This window comes from Schistocerca serialis, chromosome 4 (genome assembly GCF_023864345.2).
Source record: "Schistocerca serialis cubense isolate TAMUIC-IGC-003099 chromosome 4, iqSchSeri2.2, whole genome shotgun sequence".
In the NCBI taxonomy this organism is placed as follows: domain Eukaryota; kingdom Metazoa; phylum Arthropoda; class Insecta; order Orthoptera; family Acrididae; genus Schistocerca; species Schistocerca serialis.
In genome coordinates, this window is record NC_064641.1 from 127527746 (window position 1) to 127544829 (window position 17084).

At 36.5% G+C, this 17084-nt stretch overlaps 1 protein-coding gene across 3 annotated transcripts in view; it reads right to left on the reverse strand.

Annotated features, from left to right (window-relative positions):
- Positions 1–2003: 2003 nt before the first annotated feature.
- The window catches only part of LOC126475006 (tyrosine-protein phosphatase 10D), a 338696-nt gene continuing 323615 nt past the window's right edge, over positions 2004–17084 (reverse strand). For all 3 annotated transcript variants that reach the window (XM_050102546.1, XM_050102547.1, XM_050102545.1), the window contains one exon: positions 2004–3810. Coding sequence is in view for 1 of the 3 variants with exons in the window: in XM_050102547.1 (XP_049958504.1) it covers positions 3779–3810 (32 nt within the window). In the remaining 2 variants the exon portion in view is untranslated. The remainder of the gene's footprint in view (positions 3811–17084) is intronic.

Genomic DNA, 17084 nt, shown 5'->3' on the forward strand with positions numbered 1-17084 from the left:
GTTGGAAGGAACACACACAAAATATTGTGGGGGAGGCTAACCAAAGATGGCGTTTTATTGATAGGACACTTAGAAAATGTAACAGATCTATTAAAGAGACGGCTTACACTACACTTGTCCATCCTCTTTTAGAATACTGCTGCACAGTGTGGAATCATTATCACATCAGATTGACGGAGTACATTGAGAAAGTTCAAAGAAGGGCAGCACGTTTTGTATTACTGCAAAATAGGGGAGAGAGTGTCACTGAAATGATACAGGATTTGGGGTGGACATAATTTTAACAAAGGCGTTTTTGCTGTGGTGGAATCTTCTCATGAAATTTCAATCAACAACTTTCTCCTCTGAATGCGAAAATATTTTGTTGACACCGATCTACATAGGGAGAAATGATCATCATAGTAAAGTAAGGGAAATTGGAGCTCACATGGAAAGATATAGGTGGTCGTTTTTTCCGTGCACTGTACAAGGTTGGTATAATAGAGAATTATTGTGAAAGTGGTTCAATGAACCCTCTGCCAGCACTTAAATGTGATTTCCAGAGTATCCATGTAGACATAGACGTACCATTCACTTCAACACTGGTAAATCTTAAATTTTAGTGAAAGAGCAATGTGTGATGAAATGCACATTGTTTACTAATTAATGTGCTCAATACATGGCTTTTTATATAAGAATGACCACCACTAAACTGGTTGAGCTCATGAATGTGCCCATACTGACTGTCCACATTGATGAAACTCAGTACCTAATTGCAGTGCATGCTTCACAGCAAGACTCAAGAGACCACTGCCCACTACACTAGCTACATGTGCCGTCTGCATCCTCCCATCCAGTAGTAGCTCTCCTAAACATCTGTGATATGAACTTTGTCTCCAACACATCCTGGCCCCAACACTTGAATTTCATTACTTACTAGATTGTTTTTTTAACCTTTTTATCTTCTCACTCTGTCTCCTATTATCTCTAACTGAAGCTGCCACAGTTTTTACCAACGTACTGCACTTGACCTTACACACTCTCTGACACCTTCTCCTTCACCTTTGTCTCCATTCACCTTCAGGATCTGTGAGCTTAGTGACATGCCCATCCTTTTTAATCATCCCACACAAATTCCTCTTTCTTCTCTGAGAAAGAAAGATAGAGGTCCCAAAAGCAATGCTATGTTTTTTCTGCTTTACATTTTTATTGGCAATTACTAAGAATTTCATCTACTGCATGTGAATATTGGCCAACAATCCTGTCTGAGAGTAATTTAAGAAATATAATTGTAAGGCACTGTTAATATTCTGAGATACGTTTTAGAACTCATCCGGCTGAACTAGCATCAGAGATTTTTCTTACAGTATCACTGATAACACGTTACTCTTATACTAACAATACTTCACGACCAAATGAGTTGATTATCTTCTTTATACCATTTGCTAATATTCCAAACAGAAACGCAAATATTTGCTGTCTATCTTTTGTTCATTTCCCAGTGGCTTATATTTGGTCACTTACAAAAATTGTTGGTAACTGCTTCATTTTACTTATCTATGAATAATTGCACTTTACTGACTTAATTAAATTTACACATAATTTGTGAGTCACAGAAATAACCACAATAATTATAAAGTAGTTCAAAAAAAATAAATTCAAAGTAGCAGACTTTCCTATATTTCAGATGTGTCCCGATCTATATTTTGGTGTGGCTTCCTCCTTGCTTCTGCATCTGTATCTATAGTTCCCTTTCCTTATTTCTTATTTGTCATTTTCTTTTGATGAAGAAACTGTCTTAATTGCCATAAAGCTGGAAATCAGTGCCTGTTTTTATTATTATTATTATTTCATGTGTGTGTTAACTCCATGCTTTTTTTGTTCCAGTATTAGTAGTTGTCAAGCTGACACAACTTTCTTTCATTCAAAACATATTACATATTCAATATTACTAAGTGGACATATTTTATATAAGTGAAACATAAATGCTAAAAATAAAGTTCAAAATTTCAGAATGTAAACAATTTGCATGTACAGTCTGGTTTCTTTATTTTATAAAAAATCACGTGTTCATCAGATTCCACATGAGTGAAGAAATGAGACTAAAGAAAATGCCAAAAAATAAAATTATCATTTGGAGCAATTTATATCATTATTTATAAATAGGCCTGTATGTTAATGATAGAGACAACAAGAATTATCACAACATGAAAAGAGACAGGAAGCCAATAAACAGCACTTACACAACAAAAGCATGCACACAATGTTGTCAAACATCCTTAAAAAAGACACAAGGAACTCTTTCTTTCCAAATTACATTCCCTGTATCTTTCCAGCATGACAATAGAAAAGTCAGGCTTATAGGTCAAATTTATTATACAAAAATAATATGCTGTCCAACATTAAAATAAGTAAGGTGTTCCATGGTAGATGCTCAACATTATGATTCCACGCCTAAATGAAGATAGCTTCTACCATAGTGCACCGAGACCAAGGAAAGTACATCAGAGATTCATCAGTCAACAGCATCTTATACTTGAGTGCAGCTCATGGCACTATTTTCATTTGCTGCTCTGTAACCCAATACTTAATTTGTGATTGTACGATGTACAAATAGCTGCCTTATTAAATGTTGTCAACCCTAACGTACTGCTGAAGGCCACTAAATAATATCTGTTTATCTCTCTTAACTTCACAACATTCACATGCCTCTCCTCAGTCACTTCTCATTATTCATTAACTGAACTTTGCAATAAAATTAGTTTTTTCATATAAAAAGCTATAAATGGCACAAAATTATACTGACAAATCTGTTGATTTATTGCTTATCGTTTTGTGCTATGAATGTAGTGATTTAGTCAGAAAGGAAACAAGATCAGAAAATGAATAATGCAAATACACTTGACATCAGATGTGGGTTTCCTCCAGCATAAGCCAGCTCCGGATCATAGGCACTCACCAATGAAAGACAAAGTATTTCCCTGTTATTTCTACTCTTGTACATTTTTAATCAAAGCTGCCACACTAATCTGTTCATAGTGTTTATCTGTATATTATTTACTACTTGAGGACTATTGTAATAATAGAAATAATACTGGGCTTCTATTTTAAAGATAACAACAACATGAAATGAGAATTATCAATCAGTTCACCATTATGAACAGGGATTAATTTCCATAGAAAATGAGATTCTACATAACATTCTCCCACATGTATACAGCATTTTTCTTTATACTACAGTTAAATAACATAAGGAAATAAGGAATGTATCTGGCACAAAACCTGCAAGCACAGGACTGATTTTCTTTCCAAATCAATACTGCAAAATTATGACAGCCACAAGTGTGACATATAAGAAACAAATCTTAAAATACCTTTTTGCAGAAACTTTTCCTTACAATAAGGCCATTAAAATATAAAATACAGCATAAAACTATTATATTAAAAAGTCATCTGTCAAAATATATAATATCACCTACATGGAAGATATTCTGTAGCAAACCGTTGCTGAGAGTATTTTTGACACACACATGGAGACATTAAGTTCAGTTCCTCTAACACACGGCGGATTCTTATTGACTCTTTATAGCACCAATGAATATGCTGACACTGTGGTCACCAAAAACTCTGCTTCATTAAAAGTCTTATAAAATATAAAAATCCATATGTTTCATTCACTAAAACACGTTGTAACTGTAAAAGGTTGTAAGAAGCTCCACCATATTTCATGGAAATGAATCACAGCAGCCCACAATAACTTTGTCAACCACCATTATTGTCTTTCCAGAATTTGTACTGGTCACATCCCAGATTCAGCAATGCCCTCATCATCTGCAACAAAAAAATTATATTATATACAACCAGTTGTGCAATTTTTTTAGTTAGTGAAATAATAGGTAACATTCTGCAGCATCTGATTTGCACTGAATCTATATAATAGAGCAACATTCCTTCCATGCTGAAACTCATTACATGCAATAGCGAAGTTTTATTTAATTTATTCCAATTTTGGGAAAGAGCCTCCTTTCAAAGTGTCACCTTTTTTTTCTCTTTGTATATAGTCATTGTGCTCTGTTCTGTACACCTTCTGAAAATGAGTTCATATTAAATTTTTTTTACAGTTGTTAGTAAGTGGTGGTACACATTAAATGAAAGTGAGAGCATGGACTCAGAAAAAGGTGACCATATAGCAACTTCATGAAAAATTCAAGTCACACTTCAAAAATACATACATCAAACAGATTGTTAGGAAACAGATATTGTTGCACATGAACACTTTGAATTATATGGTTACTTGTATTGTCAATTTAGAATGGTGCAGATTATTTAGACATTAAGCCATTTTTGCTACATTTATTTGTGAGTGAGACAAAACTAGCGGGTAATACACTGACATTTAGGATAACAACAATTCTTAACATCACCTTCTTAAGAGAAAACTGATGGCAAAGTAACTGTGCTCGTTAGACTGACATGACATTGGCAATAACATTGGTGTACTCTTGGTGTTGCATATGGACAGCTTACAGGTGAGAGTTTCTATATCATTATCATCATTATGGGTTCGCAGCACCATGATGCTAGATATGCCACGTAATCTTGGTAATCTGGATATACTGATGACAGAGCATCTATGAGATATGACAGACTTTTCTGAGAGAGTAGCAAATACCAGTGACAAAGTATGCTCCAAATGAAGTGGGGAGAGAATCACTTCTAGGTGACAAAAGACCAGGGCTTCCTTAAGAGTTGATATGAAAAGAACTTTAACAGGGAGAGAGTGAAATGTATTCTGGAGAAGAAAAATGATGTGTAAATTGTATATGTAATAAAATAATAACTATTTCTTCTTAGCGGTGTAAGGCAAGTTTTTATCATTCTGAAAAGTGAGAGAGTATTTTTTTTAACTGATCCCTGCATCAGGTGAAGAAGAATGGGATCAGTGAATTAGTCTTTACAGAAGGAAACCATTCAGAGAGTTTATGTCACAAATCAACTGTCATAAGTATGCCAGCTGCAGTAAGTCAATACTGTTTCTGGTTGTTGGAATGTTGGATAAAACACAATGTTTGCTGTATGTTTTCAAAGGTTGGCCACCAACATGAACAGCAGAATGGTCTGTAAGTACAAAGATGATGACAAAAGTCGTATCGCTCAATCGGTGTGTTTTATAATATTCAAATAAAGTGAATACAGCAGAAAAAAATGTGACAGATTATGGGTCCAGAGCTGCCTTAAAAAATAGATAAAATATAAAATAATCAGTGTCCTGAATAATTAAAAATTTCTTGAAATCAACAAAGAAACATCATAAGGAAAAACAAAAAACATTGAAAAGAAGGCAAAGAGCAAAGCACTTAAAAAGTCTCGGGAAAATGAAGAATTGCACTATACTCCAGTGCTCAAGAACAGCAGTAATTTCGCCCAGTAGGACATCAAAATCGGAATGTTGTTTACTACGCAAGATGTGTGTGGTGTTGGGGATGAAACTGAATCACTTGAAAAACATGACACAAGAAAAGCAGAAAAGAAAAACAGAATGGCAGCAAGACAAAATATTATATAATGAGGGCAACTGATACAAACTGAAAGTCACATGTGTTTTGTTCTGAAGCTTACAGGGCTATATATGATAAAATAATATAGAAAAGGAATGCTTCTCAAAGAACATAGCAGATGCGTCAAGAACTTTAGAATTTCAAAAATGATAAAACTAGAGACATGACTGCAAATAGAAGAGCTCTATAGAATATAGCATTTGAATCATATCGTCTCTAGTCAGAAAAGTTACCAGATACTATTCTCATACCCAAGATACTGTCCATTTCACCAGACCAATTAAAAAAAAAATTCTCTGGTATAGGATTCATCCTTAGTGATGAGAAGACTATGGAAATCCTACTTGCTAAGCTGCTCATAAAAGAAGAGGAATGATTGAAGAGTAATAACCAAGAAGATAGTATTACCTCTGATGTTCATTTTAACAAAAATAAAAGGAGAATTTAATCTGTAACAAATTTGGTGGACATGGAGGTATTTACAAAAAGTCTAATGAGAAAGAACACTGTTCTATATACAACAAAAATAATCACAGAAAAGGGGAGCACTACTTTAAAAACAAAAGTACAATTCAAGAACCAAAAACAAGACCTTTCAAGCTGCATCCTCACTGCAAAAGCACAAACCATAAAAAAAGACACAAATGAAAATCCAGCCACGGAAGAAAACAAGAAAGAAGACATCACTCAAAACATCAAGAAAGAAGATATCACTGAACAGAACATGAAAGCAGATACTTCATTTATTATGTGTAACTGCAACACAAGAGGTTTTCAGAAGAAGCTGATGAGAAAGAAAAAATGGTCATCATTGTTGGCAGTGTATGTACAGAACATTTGCATAATGAAATAGACAAGTTAACAAATGTAAAAGATGTTGTGGAAGTTGCCAAAAAAGGTGGATCTTTGAAGCTAGGTGCAACGGGAAACTTTGTTGATTGAAACTGCATTTTCAAGGACGTTCCTGAACTGAGTAGAAATGCGATGCCTGTGAATATCACTGAAAAAAGATTGTACAGTTGTGTTTAGTACACAGTCTGTTCAAATTTATACAGATAAAATACTTTTTGAAGGACCAAAAGCAAGAAATAGACAGCATGAAGCAACAATTAACAATTAAATCACAAATGCAATCGCTACTAGCAGAAGGAGAAAAACAAGAATGGCATAAGAAGCTAGGTCACCAAGTATAAGTTGTACTTCAAAGCTCAAAAAATGTGTGATGGAATTCCTAATAATTTACACTCAGCGGAAAAATGGTGTGAAGCTGATGTGAGAGCTAAACTAACAAGAAAGCAATTTTCTACTGTGAGAGAAAGAGCAATGTGTCAACTTGAAATAAAATATACTGATATGTCTAGAGAAAGAGACACTCCAATACTTAACACAGTCTGTATTAGATGATTTCACTCATTTCTATGGAACAGCTCCTAGTGTAAAGCAGTCACTGAAATCTGGCATATTGTGCTCAGCAATGTGTTCCTCCACTGGGTGATCCTCTGTTCTTTGCCACAGTATGGCAGTTGTCCTCATGGACAAATGGTTTGTGGTCACGGCCACATAAAATACTGAGCAGAAATTGCAGCAGGCAACATGATTACATTCACAGGTAGCTCAGCCTGTGAGTTCTCCATGTCATCGGCAATGTGTGCTGCACGAACTCACCATGCCATTGACTGTGTCACATTCCTACCCCGTGCACCTGCTGCCTCTTCGTCCCGTTTCTCTAACCCTCCCGCCAGCTCCCGACCACCTTTCTCCCTTCAAGCACTCCACCCCACACAAGTCCAGCTGCAGGACTGCAGCCCTGGCACAGTTAGCCCTACCTGTGTGTGTGTGTGTGTGTGTGTGTGTGTGTGTGTGTCACACACTTGGACATTTTTACTCCTAAATTATTTACATTCCACCAGCACATTCCATTAGCATACTTACCTCTTATAACTAAATATTTGCACAAATTGTGAAACACAGGTTGAGTGGAAAGATATATGTACAATTCTGATATCACAAAGGAGATGGATGAATTACCCAAGAACAAGATGGTGAGCTCTTTTGGCTCTTGACTGTTATTGTCACTGAATTAGTTAAAATAAGTTTTAGTTCATTACAGTGGTTAGTAGAGAGTCATACAATCCCAGCAGTTGAGATCGGGTTGCAGAGCTTGATGTGTTGCAGGCTATCTCACATAGCAGCCTACAAAATGTGTGCATTGATTCATCTCCATTGACAGCTTAATGGTCATCACAGTTCACATGCACATCCCCAGATGTATAATATATGAATCTTATGTTATTAAAGAAAAATTAATTTCAAACTTATGTGATTAATCAAGTTCCCCCTTTTTGTTGATAATAATCTCACTAATGGAAAGATGAGAAATGACAGAAGAATGTATAGTTGGAAACTTTTTTCTGACCTGTATGACAGGAAATGTAATTTCACAGAATGTTGTTTAATTGTGAAGAATTTTTGTTAAACAATGGATATGAACATGAATAAATAGTAGCTGGATTGACATACACAACATGGAGAAGTTAATGGATGGATTTTGAACCTGACTGCCTAGATCATTTAGCACCAAAATACTGGACTCTAGTGATCTGTATATAGAATTTCAAAAGTTGAAACCACTGCAAGTGGGACTTTGTGTCAGTTTACTTAACCACATAAAAAGAATTTTTAAAAAGTTATGTACTGAATATATAAGTAGTGTTTGTTGATTTGTGCAGTTTTAATGTCGGTGATAAAACTGTCATTTCTAGTAAATATACATAAAATTGTTTTTTCTATGTTTCTGAAAAGTGGCCTTAGCAACATTTCTTGAAAGTTTGTTTACTATATGAATTTATTACATAATTACTTGACAACATTTCAAATGGTCACCACCAGACCATGACTCATATGCATGAAAATGCATGAAATAAAGCACAAAAGGGTAACAGTGAAAACACATATCACACTGCAATTCAAGTACTACGAACTATCTGCACTGAAATTTGTAAGAATATGATAATGTTTCCAAGATAATTATTTGTAAATGAAAGAACAAAAATTACAACACACTACTTGTTTTCTGTAGAAATCACATTCCAAATACAATACACCCCCCCACCCCCCGCTCTCTCTCTCTCTCTCTCTCTCTCTCTCTCTCTCTCTCTCTCTCTCTCTACCTCATTTTCTCTTTTCTTCTAGCTGTTAATCACACTATTACACACTATTAATTTCATTTTTAAATTATTTTCCTCTTCAATCATCCTTTACTTTCTGTTATGCCCTCCTATCAGCCCTGTTCTGAAGCTGTCAGTGGCTACCAACATACTATTTTTGGTTTCCTACTCTCTCTGACACCTTCATTTTCAGCTTTGTCTCCTTGTGCCTCACAAATGTGGGTCTCTTTAAACCTGGGGGCTAAGTGACTTCCACATCCTTTCCAACAGTCCTTAACCTGTTTTTCTTTTCTCCTTGAGGAACAAAGATACATGTTATGAAAGCTAGATACAGCTTTTTCTAATAACAAGAGCTCAGAATTCCACCCTCCTGAAGGTACATACCAACCAACCATTTTGTCTTCTTATAAGTTAACAGGCTTCTCAACTGAATTTTCCATTTGATTCAGATAAATTAGTAAATTATAGTATTTGTGGAGGGCCATACTATCACGTTAATTTCTGTTTTTTTGAACTACATTGACATGTTCCAACACATCCTGCACTCTCGAAATCCCCACGGCCTAAATCTCCACTAACCTGTTCCCACTGCCTCACTTTAACTCTTCCCTTCTCTCTTCCATTCACACCACTCCTGCTCTATCTACATCATTATGCACTACCTTCTCCCACCTGTCTTCCTCCCCCCCCCCCCTCCCCCTCATCACACCATGCAGGCACACTCTCTCTCTCTCTCTCTCTCTCTCTCTCTCTCTCTCTCTCTCTCTCCTCTCTCTGTTTTGCATCTCTCCTTTCTCTCTCCCACCTTTTTCTCCCTCTTTTACATTTCTCTTCCTCCACCCTCGCTTCCCCAATAGGCTCAGTATTCCCATCATCTACCTCTTCCTATATCTATTTTTGATTTTTTCATCTTGTTCTTTGGCCACCTGTGTCATCTGTGCAAAATACCTGCCTCTTTCCTTGAGTCCTTACTTATTCCCTGTCCTCCCCTCCCCCTCCCCCCTCCTACTACAGTTAGCTCAGGCAATTGCTTTTGACGACCAAGTATCAATAATGAGTCCTGCAGTGGCCAAGTGTGTGTGTGTGTGTGTGTGTGTGTGTGTGTGTGTGTGTGTGTGTGTGTGTGCGGGCTTGCACATGAGCTTTTGCTTGGAAAAAGAGTTACTGCTTGAAAGCTAGTGTGAATGCTATTTTCTCCATGCATTGACCTGCTATAGGCGAGTGGCTGCCTTTCCGTTATTTTATGTATTGTCCCATCCAGTAACATCTATTGTGTGTGTTTTCTAGTTTTGAAAAAGGTCTTTGTCTGAAAGCTTTATATTTTAGCAGTCTTCTTTGTTGTGCCTGTCTGCAACTTAACGCCACCTGTATGCGGTGAGTAGCAATCTGCCCGTTCCACATTGTTGGTATTCCATCCAGGTCTTTACACTGTTCAGTTTCACCATAACTTTCAAGATTTCTGTCTACAGGGCTGCTCTGTCAAAGGTAAATTGTCCTCCTATCTGGTCATTCCAGCACCATACTGGCTTGTACTACAGCAGTCTTTGGAATTCTGTTAGTGTCTTTTCATTCAATATATACTTTCCATTTTAAGGTGTTTTACTGATTTTCTGGATTTATATTGATGATTTCCAGCACCTTCCATAAAACATTACTTGACAACCTGCCACAGATCTTAGAAATCTCTTCTCAGCATTGTTCAAAATTTCCTCTTGTGTGACTGTTTACTGCCCAGTTCTTGCTGCCACATGTTAACATGGAGAGGGCCATCACCTTGTAGAACTTTCTTTGTGTTCACTTCTGGGTTTTCTTCCTTACTTTCCTGTTAATTGTAACACATATTCTTAGACATTTACTTTTGATTCAGGCAATCTCCAATGTCTCACAGTAAGATATATTATATCAAAATAACTGCAACCCAGTACTAGTTCTACAATTTTATCATTTAACCATTTAAACTACTTCAGCTCACAAATACTGTTTCCCTTGGAAACCTATTGGCTTGGTTTCTGTAACAGCTATAACATGATTAAAATCTTTTGCTATATTCTGTGCAAGAAGACACATGTAAGATGTGGACAGAATGGAAGAGTCAGATTGTCAAAGGTAACTGACAGACATAAATATAACACAAAAATTTCTGCATTTATTGCAGCTTAGGGCTTACATTGAGACCCTCCAGGGTGGATGTACTTAGTATCATTTGCCAGTCACATAGGCATCTGGGATGAGTGGTCAAAAGTTCAAACATTTTACAGCAGGACAGATTTTACAAGGGCAAATGCTGAAGAACTGAGGTGAAAGCACAATAGAAGAGTGACAGAGGCAAACAGCTTAAAGCTTTCTGCTTTGTACGAGATCTAAAACACAAGACAGCAGTGGCAGCTGGTCTCAGCGATTTGCCCTGGAAGAATTCTAAGTACACGAGAGAGAGATTAGATGCATCTCTCTAGAGGGGGATATGAGAGGCAGTCACATGGCTTCTTTCCCACACCTCCTGATTGGTTACTGTAAGAATGCTGTGCTAAGCTGAGTCTTACAAGGAAACATCACCAGTTGACCTCATATTTTAAGGGAGAAAAAGCACACTTGCAAGATATCGGCCCCAGCGATCTATCACATGTGAAAATTTAGGCCATAATTCTGAAAGTACACACTTATGGCCTTCTGAATGCTTAGCTTTTATATTTTGTGTGCACTGACTGTTGGCATTCACTGCACTCTACTGCAGCCACTTTGTGTCTGACTGTGAAGTACTGTACAATGCAGTGAGCAGGTGGTGTGAGAAACACTTTGGTAATATGCTTTGTTCATTATGTCAAAGTGAGTGGTTTCTATCCTGTAGCTTATCCCAGACACTTTTATGTTGCCATTTGCAAATGCAGTGTAAATGAATGAAACAAATGAGTGTGTCAGTAAAGAAGCAGTGAAGCACTCTTTCATTATTAATACCACTGCTGTGTGTTATTTTCTTTGGATTTTAAAGCTGACAGTATTACAGCTAAAATATATTTGACCTACTTTTTGCACAGAATAACGTGCTTTCTCGAACAAGGTTCATAATACATTTGGTGGATGTGTCCATCTCGCCCATCCTCTTTCCTTGTCTTCAACACCGTGTGAATAGGAGGACTCCAGTCGTCACGTCATGTACTGCATTTCATGGTCTGGCATTAAGCAGCTGCAGTGGAGTGGAGCCAACGAAAAACCACCGGTGTGCTTGAAAGTTTAAAAGCTGTACTTTCATAAGGTTATACCTACATACTATCAGAGTTACGGCTCAAATTTCCATGCGGGATAAACTCCTATGGCTGATATCTTGCACTTGTGCATTTTCCTCCTCTGCACATGTGCTTTTTCCTCCTCAAAATATGAGGTCAATCAATAATGTATCCTTGTCGGCATGAGCTGTGTACTGCCCTTTGACTTTGGTCCATCGACAAAACACCCGCATAGTAGCATACGTAGCTGGCTACAACGAAAGGGTACTGGACATGAAGGCCTTGTGAGGTGAAACAAAAATAAAAATAATTGTATTTTGGAGTCCACAATGCAACTGACAACTGAAGTTTTTAGTTTATTCAATGCTTATTGCAGATACCACACAATCAGCTAATAATTATGTGGTCCTCTGCAAATCTAGAGGTATTTAAAATCATATTGTCCACTTTCAAGTTATTTGTCGGAGTATTTTGTGCTCCTGTGCAACATTGTATATGTGCACTCAAAACAAAACTTCATACATTAGGTAGACATGCACTTTATGTTCCGCTGCTTTTTCCTTTTTTAATCAAATGTTTGAGAGGAGTGAAAACAAGACACCCTATAAATTACATAAAGGGTTTTTGTATGAAATGTCACAGCCAAACAAAGTGTGGGAAATGGACAAATGGAGTAAGATACTGACTAACAGGAAAGAGATTATTTGCTTAAAATAATCACAGGAATTTAAAAAAATTAATCAGCGATTTGAGGGAAAATTTTGTCTGTGGTAAAAAAAAAAACAGCAATTAACAAAAACTTAATTAGTGATCTGAGGGATAATCAAAATATTTCATGAACAGCTGCTGCTAACTAGGCAAATTAAATACCAAAACGTTCACTACTTCTATTTTGCACATAAAATGTTACATTTGTGTGGTTTCTAACTCTCACAATTGCTTCCTTTGAATCAAGTACTAGATCCAGGATATTTTGAGAACAGAAGACGCTAGGGAAACAAATGAGTTGTCAAAATATCTTGCTTTCTGAACAAAATTTGAAAATAAAATAGATACATTGTGAGAGAGAGAGAGAGAGAGAGAGAGAGAGAGAGAGAGAGAGAGAGAGAGAGAGAGAGGACAGGGGAGGGGGGGGGGGTTGTGACATGAGATGTCTAAAAGGAAAAAATAAAACAGATTAAAGAAACATGTGACACACCTCTGAATGATGCTCGATATAATATACAACAAATGAGAAGCATCACATGTTTCTCTAATCTATTTCATTTCTTACTTTTGACAAACCATTTCACAAAATATTTGACTCAACTTTTTTTCTTATATCTGGTTGGTACTGTTCAATGCAAATCTTACATAATGTTGCAAGCTCATTTGGCTATTTTCTTTTGTTTTCATTGACCCCAAGTTGAACGTCTACTTCCACACCTGTAACATGAGAACAACAGAACCAATATTTCTTGTGATACAAAGAAATGTTGTTGGTCACAGGCATTTCAATGCCAGTTCTGTTGTATCCATATCTCTTTTTAGTATGTTTTCTTCCCAGATTAAAAAAAAAATTGTTTTTTGACTTAAGTCTGACAATCTGAAAATATTCTCTCATTCAATAATTGCTCTTCTGTCAGGCATTTATTTGCTGACATTTCAAATGAGGATAATAGTTGCTGTCAGATGTTGTTCTTGATGAAAAACAGTGACTACCACTATTGGTAGGACAGCAAAAGAAACTATCAGAAGTGTGTAAATATGGCCAGAGTGCAGTTAGTAACCTAAGCATGGTTTCAAAATATTGCTTACATCATGTCTGAAATGGAAAGTATGCAGTCAACGTGTATTAGCAACTTTGACTTATGGTAGTGAGACACTACCTTTTAACATCAAAACATTAAAAAATGAAGATGTTTAGCAACCAATTTGGTTTGGGAAATACTAGAAGGGACTGCAAAGTAAACAAATAGATCAGGAAACAGACAGGAGCGGAAGGAGTAATAATGACCGTAACAAAAACGTAATGGAGCTGAGAATGACACATACCCAGGCAGATGGATGGTAGATGACCAAAGGCAGTTCTTTGTTATGTTCTGAGAAATATAAAAAAACCAAGATGGTGACAGACTGGACAATTTGCATAACACGTTAAAAAATGTGCAGGAGCAGCAAGGGTGTGTACTGCCAACAACTGCAGTAAAATGACAAGTCTAAAGGAGACCTTTATCCAGCAGTAGATATTAAATGGCTTTAATATGATGGTGGTGGTGACTTATTAAACAAAACCACACTCATGGCCTTTTTGTTGTTCTCCCTCAGAAAGTTGCAATTTACCACCAGGCTGGAATATGCTGACCTACATACACACTTCTAGCACGGATGTCTAAGATGTATGGAAAGAAATGTTTTATGTAGAAACAGTCCGCATGACTCCTTCAAAGGCTTTGGTGAAGATGAATGACACAGACGAATGGTCTATATTGGCAATATACAATATCCTGTTTCAGAGCACACTTTGCAACAACACACTGGGACAAGAAATAATTGTTTTATTTTATGATCAGTTTTGGTATTACATTTTTTCAAATTTGTTGACAGATTACTTTTCCATTTGTTCTTGATCTACGTCTTATTTTATTGTTCTCAATGTAAAATATATGTACCATGTACACTATTTTCTTTAGACAGTTCTGCATTACATGTATTGACATAATACAGAGTAGGAGAAAACTCCATATTAAAAAAAAATATAAAGTTCTCCTCAAACAAAAGCCTGGTTTGAACATCAAAGTGCTTTACTAGGAAATGTCCTACACCCTTGCCTTCCCTCTGACCTTTGTACTGACCTGTTCGACCAGCTCTAAGGGCCTCACAGTTTGACACGGATTTCGAACCAAATTGCAATGCGCATTTTTCACATTAAAAAAAATCATTGTCGGGGTTAAAGAGGTGATACACGATAGACAAAAAATTCTGGGCATTGAACCCCCAGACCTTTGCATTTGTAATGTGACACATACACATTTTAAACGTATTAAAAGTGCTGCCGGACCACGACTCGAACCTGGGACCTTTACCTTTTGTGTGCAAGTGCTCTACAGGCTGAGCCATCCAAGCATAACCCGTGACCTGTTCTCACAGCTTTACTTCCACCAGTACCTCATCACTGACCTTCCATGAAGTTTCAAATCAGTGCACACTACACTGCAGAGTGAAACTTCATACTGGAAAATAAGCCCCGGGCTGTGGCCAAGCCACATATCTGCAATATCCTTTCTTTCAGGAATGCTAATACCACAATTACAGGAGTTAAGTTTGAAACGTAGGAAATGAGGAACTGGTGGAAGTAAAGCTGTGAGCCTGGGTTAGGGGTAGTGCTTGGATAGCTCAGGCAGTAGGACACTTGCCTGTGAAAGGCAAAGGTCCAAGGTTCAAGTTCCGGTTCTAGCAGACAGTTTTAATCTGCCACTAATTTTCAAATCAGTGCACACTATGCTACTGCAGAGGAAAAATTTATTTTCAACATACCCATTTGGCCAACAATACCCCTAAATAATTGGAAGGAAAATTACCTACCATTTGCTTAAATACAGAATTATTTTCTGTTTTCCGAACAGTGTTAATATAGTGCTAAGCATATCTATTTATTGTTCACTGTCAATAAAGAATGCTCACAGAAAATGCTTCTCACCTCCAGTGGCTATCATTATTTTTCTGACAAGAAAGTGAATGACAAAAGATAATACTGAATGAAGAAACGAAACACAACAACACAAGTACATGCAGTGCTGTTTAATGCATACCAAATTTTGACAGAGCAACTATGAAAAAAGAAGGCAATAATGTGCCAGAGAATAAGTTCAATCTACGTGAATCATATGACCATCCCATCATCAAAATACTTTGACAGTTTCTTTTTTAGTGGTTACCACATCTGCAGTTGGCCTTCCATTCCAATGATAGTGCATGTGAAAGGGAGAATATTTTACACCAACATTCTGCTGAATTTGAACTGATTTAACACTTATTTAACTGCTATGATTAGTGACTGACATTTTATTGCAGTTGACTCTCACACAAACCCAATATCAATCAACTGCTGCTGTCACATTCATAATTATTTTACTCAAGAACATGGAAAATTATAAATTTTATCATAATTTATTGCACTATAATCTTCAAGTCCCTCACAATCCCACACCAGGAACCTTAGTTTATGTGTCACTGTATGGTCTATCTGATTTCTTACAATAGAGAAATTAACAGATGGGCACTTGCTGCAGAACACTTAAGTAGTACTTCGCATTTGTATAGCCTGAAACACTAACCCTTTCTCACATCCCCACAATGTGTTTACAATATCCTCTCAGTCTTGCCTTTCGCTTTCTATTTATCATTCGCTGGCACCTCTCTATTCTTCAAGTCACTATACACTATGCAGTGGAGACACTATAATGTTTAATTTTCTCTTTTAATTACAGAAGGGACAGAGTGAATGACTAAGTACACCTCCATAAAAGCCTGGAGTTGGTTGAGCACTTATTCCCTGCAGCTGTTTAAAACTTTATATACCTGTTGTCTTCCAGTATTGTTCTTCCAACATGTTGTTTGAATTTTCTCGTTTATGTTCCTATCTCTGCCACTGATGTAACATCAGAAATTAGTTTTTATCTGCATGTGCAAACTAATATGCCTTCAAAAAAAAAAAAAAAAAAATAAAAATAAAAATAAAAATAAAAAAATAACATAAAATAAAATAAAATAAAATAAAAAGTTCAGATGTAATAACATCTGTTTATTCCTCCAGGTAAAAATTGTTCCATTTTTGCTGTTCTTTATTGTGCACATAGCAAACACAGGCATTTTCTGCACTTTGTAGATACAATTCTAGTTTCATACCAGTGATGTAAATACACTTGAGCTTTCTTGGGTTTTCAGCCTAATGATCGAATCTGACTAGCACGCCGGTGATGTACTTTCATGAGGTACAGTGCTCAGTAGATGTGAACATCTGGCTGAAAACGCAGGAAGACTCAAATCATCAACAGTGATAAAGAACATGAGGAATTACTAATTATAAGCACTTAAATTTTGTTCTACAAATCTTTGTAACTTTAAATGCACTATTTATAGACTGATTTCTGAGCGGATTAAAAAAGTGTGGTTTTTTC